We start from the raw sequence: 7,018 nt of genomic DNA on the forward strand, positions 1-7,018 counted from the left end.
ACATCTTTATGAACTGAACACTGTATATCCTGTGCATTGGTTGAGGCAGGGCTCTCTTGGTTGGGGACGGGAAGTACAGGATGATGTAATTGTATATTGCCTCATAAATAATGGATTTGCACAAGAGGTGAATTCAAGTTGTACAGACAAACTTAATTCTTTGTATACTAACTTTGGAGTGGATTCATAACCTTAACCTCTTTTGAATGTGATTTCTGTAATGTGATTATAGAATCTAGCATGTTAGAAAGCTCAGCAGTATCGGTCCTTCCTAGGGTTATCAAAGTGCATGAGGCTATCTTACAAAGCCATCAACTTCTACTGAATGAGAGCCAACTGACTCAGCTTCCTAAAGCCTGGTTTATAATTTCTGTCTCTGTAGCACCATCAGACATGAGTGAGCAGGTGATAGCACCATCAGACATGAGTGAGCCAGTGATAACCTACTCGGCTGTGAAATTTGATCCTTCTAAAAGTCAGGAACATGGAAACAAAGGTACTGTATGGGATCAAACATCATTGTAGAAAAATAACAGCACTGGTTAATTCAGGGACTGGTAGAAAACTCCAAAAGTCTTTGTGTGAATTAACCACCACTGAGTAAACACTGCTGACAAAGAAAGAGAAGCCTTAGCTGAACCATTTTCCAAGGTCCTTCTTGAAGATGTTTAAGATGTTCTGAATCTTCAGCTGTGCTGCCTTTCAGACCCATGTCACCAATTTGTGCTTTCTTCTTCTTGCTTGGATTCATGCCCAGGAAGTCATATATCAAATGCAGACTAGTATGCTTTCTTTCCTCATGGTACATGATGTTTCTGTGCTTGATCCTTTGAATGTGACATCAGCCACCCTTCTCTCATGAAAAATAGTCTTATAATGATGAACAGGGGATATTTACTTTTGCCATGATTACCCTTCAAAGTTCATGTTTTTGAAGGTTTTTGAAAGATCTCTGAAAGCTTAGAGATCTTTTGATCTACAGATCTTTGGCAAGTTCCCTGTATCAAGTCCTGTCTTCTTTTCTTAGAAGTACATAGCAGGTTTTCACCATAGCTCAGCCCTTCTAAAGTAGGTATCAGACTGCTGTAAAGCTTCTGATTAAATGGACCACAAGAATCTATTGTGTATAAGGTATTTGGCTTCGGTAAAACTGATATCTTTGTGTGCTTAATGATAAGCTCTGCTTTCTTAGGGTGTTTTCATCAAAGGCTCTGCAGCAAGCTTTCCTAAGGATGCATAATCAGCTTTATATTAGATTATCAGGACCTGATTTAGAGAACCATAGAATCCTTGGGGTGGAAGAGACGACAATGGTCATCCCAAGTAGAAGAAGTAGAGGCTTTTCCCACCATTCTTATCTTCTAGCATGGGATAATAGACTACTCTGGGATCCTCCTGTAATACACACCTTGTCCCCTCCCGCACTGTGCTATTGGGTCTGCAAACCAAATCTAAACTCTGTTCCCATTTCCTCAGCAGTCAGAGAGAAGGAAATGGTAGCTTACTCTGAGCTGAAGTTTCAGAACCAGGCAGAGCAGCAGACTGGCAGAAGATTTCAGCAAGCAGATGGCAGAGATCCTGAGGGCAGTCCAAGCCCATCAAGAAGAAATAAAGGTAACCATGTCTGCCTTCTGCAACCCACTGTAACCCATCAGTCCTTTTCTGGAGAGCTGTGTGTGACATTGATCTCTCCTCAGTGTACGACTTTGCACTTTTTATTGGACCTCATGAGGTTCGTGTAGGCCCAATCCTCCAATTTGTATAGATCACTCTGAATCCTAGCCCTACCCTCCAGCCCTCGAGCTTGGAGTCATGTGCAAGCTTGCTGAGGGTGCACTCTGTGCCATCTTCCCAGTTGTTGATGAAGACATTGAACAAAACCGGCCCCTGGGGCACTCCACTTGATACCAGCTGCCAACTAGACACCAAGCTGTTGGTTACTACCCTCTGAGCCTGATTCTCCAGCCAGTTTTCTTTCCACCTTACAGTCCATTCTTCCAGCCTGTGCTTCCTTAGCTTGCCTGCAAGAATGTTGTGGGAGACTATATCAAAAGTCTTGCTAAAATCAAGGTATATCGCAACCAGTTGTCTCTACAGAGCCAGTCACCTCATCATAGAAGGCAATCAGGTTGGTCACGTGGCTCCTGGGGCAAAGGCAGTCTGTCTCTGCCTTCGCTGTGCTCTGCTCCAGTTAAAAAGTGTCCTGGCACTTAAAAATGGTGGCATGATTGGTTTATGTTTGCCCTTTTCCAATCATTTGGACCTCTTCTGATCACCATGAGTTTCCAAAGATGATGGCCAGTGGCTTTGCAATCACATCAGCCAACTCCATCAGCACCCTTGGGTGTATTCCACCCAGCCCCATCAACTTGCATGCGTTCAGCTTTTATAAATAAGCCCTAAACTGATCTTTCACCACTGTTAGCTGCTCACCTCCTCCCCAAACCGTGCTGCCCAGTGTAGTAGTCTGGGAGCTGACCTTGCCTGTGAAGACTGAGGCAAAAAAGCATAGAGCACTTCAGCATTTTCTGCACCCTCTATCACAGGGTTGCCTCCCCCACTCAGCAAGGGACCCACACTTTCCCTGACCCTCCTCTTGCTACTGACATACTTGTAAAAACTCTTGTTACTCTTTACATCCCCTTGCTAGCTGCAACTCCAATTGTACTACATGGCAACATTTACCATATAAAGTGTTCATTGGAAAATACGTCTGCAGCTTTATTGAAACATCCTGTCACTTTTTAGATCAGTTGTCCTTTTCCTGTTATTAGTATTTGAATTTATCACTTGTATTGTTTTAGTAGCTAGGAGTTTTAGTTATGAAGCAGAACCCCATTAGTGTGATTAGCTACGTACAAACACAGAACACAGAACCAGTCTCTGTCCTAAGAGGCTTATACCTACATGTGACAACACTAGAGTACAGATGTACAAAGAACTTACCGGAGGGTGAAATGTCACAGGGCTTCATTGCATGTCAGCTGTTGCTTGGTAGCTACATGACACTCTGTTACTGCTCTGAGTATATTTTCATTGAACACTTAGCTTGTGTGATAGGAACCCAGGCCAGACAACATGGATTAGCTTGTCTCAAGAGTAATGAACCACACTGCACAGCTACACTTGAGTTATTCTGTTCTCATTGGAGGTGCCTTTTCCTGGGAGCATCACAGGGACTTGTAAGAGCCACCCAGTGGTTTTTCATGCTACACTGAACTGTCCTGCTCCATGTTGTTTTCTGCATTGAGTTGTGTGACTAGGACATTCTGGGAAAGCACTGGAGGACTATCAGGGCTGAAATGATGTAGCTGATGTCATTAGAAAGGGGACACGTTACAAGCCATAGCAAAAGCAGCATCTGGATTCTGTGAGCTAAATGTTATTACCCTTTACGTTCCCACATGGCATTTTCCACCTGTATCAGTGGCATTGCCAGCATTTAACGTGAGTTTGGAAGGCACTGAACTATTCTGGTTTTGCAATTCTATTACCTGTATACTGTGGACAAGTGTATTTCCCAATATACTTTTATTTAAACCCCTGCCACTGCCCTGGAATCCTGCATCAGCCAGTAGTTTATTTACTGCCGTTGTTACATCATTGGACTCCATAACTGCAGATGCCTGAGTCATTTTGCACTTCTTTTTTTATAAAACATCTTTGTTAATGTCAAGCACAGAGAGGGAGAGCTTCATTTTGGTAAGTCCATTAGGACAAAGGGGCATTTCTTTCACCCATTGTTCACTTTCCCTGTTATCCATGTTTCCCCCCATCAATCACAGCTATTTCTAGGAGACACATTTATGGATGTCCAGACAAGGATTTTCCCATTTTTCTTCCTGAGTTATTTATGATATGGTGTATGAGTTTTGCAGATTTAAATACTTACTAGGGCTGTGCAAAACTTCAGGAGCCAATTCAATTCAGAGGAGATTTGGCCTGATTTGGTGGCTGAATCTCCATATCTGAATCAAATTGGGAGACCTATTAAAATGTCCTAATTGAATTGGAAGCCTCTGAATCAATTTGGAGAGATTCGGGCACATTCAGAAGGCTAGTAGCAAACAGAAACTGAGAAGGGGGAGGGGGATGCGGTGATCTTCCATATATGGACAAGGCTGAGTGGGGTGGGAACGACTACTCTGATATTGACATCTGTAGCTGGCGAGTGACTGTGATCTTTCTCTGAGTTCCCTTCCAATCACAGTACTTGCAGGGGAGTGATGGGGGGGGCGAGGGGCGGGCGGGGGAGGGGCGGTAGAAACAAAATATAAAGCTGTGTGACGTGATCTATGACTCTTGTGAGCTGTGTTTCTCTTGGAGCAGCAGTGTCTGAAAGACTCTGGCTTACTACCCAGTCTCTTGCTACCTAGTCTGTCTTCTTGTAAATTGTATCCAATTGTGGCAGGGCACTGTTGGTGCCTGCCATTTTAAGGGCTGAGCCAAGCAGCCTGCAGGTGCTTGATTGCGGTGGCCATTTTAGATCTCTGGCTGCCTATATAAACAGAGCAGTTTGCTACTATTAGGATAGGCAGAAATATTGTCTGGCTCTATGCAACATCCGGGAGGTAAGGGCAGGCGCTTTTGGGGATGGTTTAGAGGCTTGTGGTCCTGGGCATGACTAAAACTGCACCCTGCTGGGAGTGGGTGGCCTGGTGGGGCTCCCAGGGGTGCAGGAGCCCCCAGGAAATACTAGGCCACTTACCAACCTGGTGAAAATTGGGATGGGGTGGGTTAATAACCCCAACTTCCATAACTGAATGGGTTACCCCACAGTAGGGAAGAAAGTGGGCCCAGGCCAGAGAGTGGGCTATAGACTCAGAAGTCTGACTTAAAATACCCTTGACTGGTCAGTGCTGGGACCAGGACCAGAATGGTCAAAAGGGCCTGGGTCCCACTGTGAGGGATGCCCAGAGCTGAGGGACGGGAGTTTCTGACTGGCCTTGGAGGTGAGGCCAGGGCCTGTGTGGCCAAAGGTCCTGGGGAGACCATGCCCAAGAGGGGGAACAGTTAAGGGATCTAGGCAGCCCCAAATGAAAGCAGAGTAGGCTGCCTGAATGGAGGAATCTAGTTGGGGTCCAGTTCGGAGGATTCTGGGACCCAGTGTGGGGCCAGTGACATCAACAACTGTGGATGCCATCTGCAAGGCTTGGGCTGTGGTGTAGGGGAGGAACAGAGCCATAGATAGCACCCCCTGGCATCAGAGCAAGAAGTGGGCAGCCTCCTGCCTAATTAACATCCTAATAGTGCTGGAAATAAGTTTAACCAGGCCACTTTCTTGACTAAGAGGAGAGACCGAGAGAGAAGAGAAAGATGCTGATGCTATGTGTTTCAAAATCTTCTAAGGTAAGAAACCTTCATGCCTTGTTTTGTCTTGATCTATTAAGCTCTGTGTGCAGATTTTAACCTCCTCTCCTTCGAGCCAGAAGCTGATAACTGGTCCCAAAACATATTGTTTTTTGTGAGTAAGTAAACTGCTTGCATGTGACAAACAAATGATCAACATCTTTCTGTTTCTTTCAAGGTTGTTTTGTCTGAACCCTGCATCTTTTCCTGCTGTCTAAATTATAAATACGCTTCTAAATTTTGTAGAGGTCAGAGTTCCTTTGAAAACCCTCCTTGTGATCACTTGTATAGCTTTAAATAAACCTAAATGGCTCTGCCAATTCTAATACGACCACAACGCAAAGTTTGATTTCTTCCACATAGTATATCATCAAGGCATGGCAGAGGAGGAGGTGGGTGGCTGCCCATAGAAACAGGTGGGTGGGCCATTGGTAGACTGGCCCCGAGGAAGCTCCCTGTTACACCATTCCTTTCCTACTTACCTTTGCCTACAATCCCTATTGTTATCTCTATCCATTCCTCTCAACTGATTCTTCCCCCCCCACAAATCCTCTTATTTGTTCTTGTTAGTCTATCTTCCCTTCCCCACCCCACCCCCCTCCCCCCAAAAAAAAGAAGAAAAAAAGAAATCTGTTTTGCCTGACAGTGTGTCATCACTCTGCAGGAAAGTACAACATGTATTATATACAAACGCACATTTTGCAGCACACTAAACATTATGAAGAGTGCTGGAAAGACAGGTGCCAGGTCTTCTGGGAGGAGAGGGAGCAGGGGTAGCTTACAGCTCTCCAAATATAGATACACCCTCTTTGCTGACAGCAATGAGGCTTCTGCTGCTAGTCGGAACAAGGAGGTGCTAGCAGTGCCTGCACCACTTGCAACACCACTAACCATCAGCAGCATGACATTTTCCATACCAATTTCAGTTCCTAGCATAAGCCTTCCAGTACCAAAGGAGGAACTAGATCTGTAAGCAGAGGAGCTGAGGCCATAGTGAAGGACATTCTGGGGAAAGAGGGGGGATCTAAGTTTGTGCCCCACACCTCTCAATGTTCCCCAAGAGGCAGGTCTCATTCTCAAGAAAGCACCTCAGAGGAGATTGTGGGGACAGGTGCCTCAGCTTCTGTTGCTGTGCCTCTGTCTGGTGAGGAGGGGCATAAAGCAGGATCCCCATTCTCAACCCAGAAGCAGGTGGGTAGTGTAGTGTGGAATTGTTTTGATGTGGGAGATGATCCTAGGTTTGCTATCTGCCATCACTGCTGAAGGCAGATCACCCAAGGGCAAGGAGGTGAAACACTTTGCCCCCACGGCGATGCTGCTGAATCTCAGGAGGCAGCACCCCCCTTGCCTTTCTTCCTGCTCAGCCTGGCACGAGTGGAAGCATGTCCTAAAATAAGTCCCCCCCCCCCTCCCTCTCTCTCCAAAGCCCCTGTCCCCAAGAAGGAGAGGCAAGCACCCCTGGACCAGTGGGGGAAAGGTGGAGACGAAGTGGGACATGTTCTGAAAGCAACCGAGGTTACCCAGAGCATTGGGGAGATGCTTGCTCACGATGGCCAGCCCTTCTTAGCTGAGCATCCAGAGTTCAGGTGGCTCATGGCCCCATTGTACCAAGCGCCTGCACGTATCACCTTTAGCAGGACAGCGGTGCCCCCCCCCCCCCTTTATGAGG

General features: G+C 46.1%; 1 protein-coding gene across 3 annotated transcripts in view; it reads left to right on the top strand.

Annotated features, from left to right (window-relative positions):
• The first annotated feature begins 4,343 nt into the window (after nt 1-4,343).
• The window catches only part of LOC102369359 (C-type lectin domain family 7 member A-like), an 18,439-nt gene continuing 15,764 nt past the window's right edge, over nt 4,344-7,018 (top strand). For 2 of the 3 annotated variants that reach the window (XM_025195302.1, XM_025195303.1), the window contains exon 1: nt 4,344-4,571. In XM_025195302.1, coding sequence (XP_025051087.1) covers nt 4,556-4,571 — 16 coding nt within the window. In that variant the 5' untranslated portion in view covers nt 4,344-4,555. Of the gene's footprint in view, nt 4,572-5,290; nt 5,350-7,018 lie in introns of all 3 variants that reach the window. The other variant, XR_003092346.1, reaches the window with a different exon arrangement.

The sequence above is a fragment of the Alligator sinensis genome, unplaced genomic scaffold, assembly GCF_000455745.1.
Source record: "Alligator sinensis unplaced genomic scaffold, ASM45574v1 scaffold756_1, whole genome shotgun sequence".
Taxonomy (NCBI): Eukaryota; Metazoa; Chordata; order Crocodylia; family Alligatoridae; genus Alligator; species Alligator sinensis.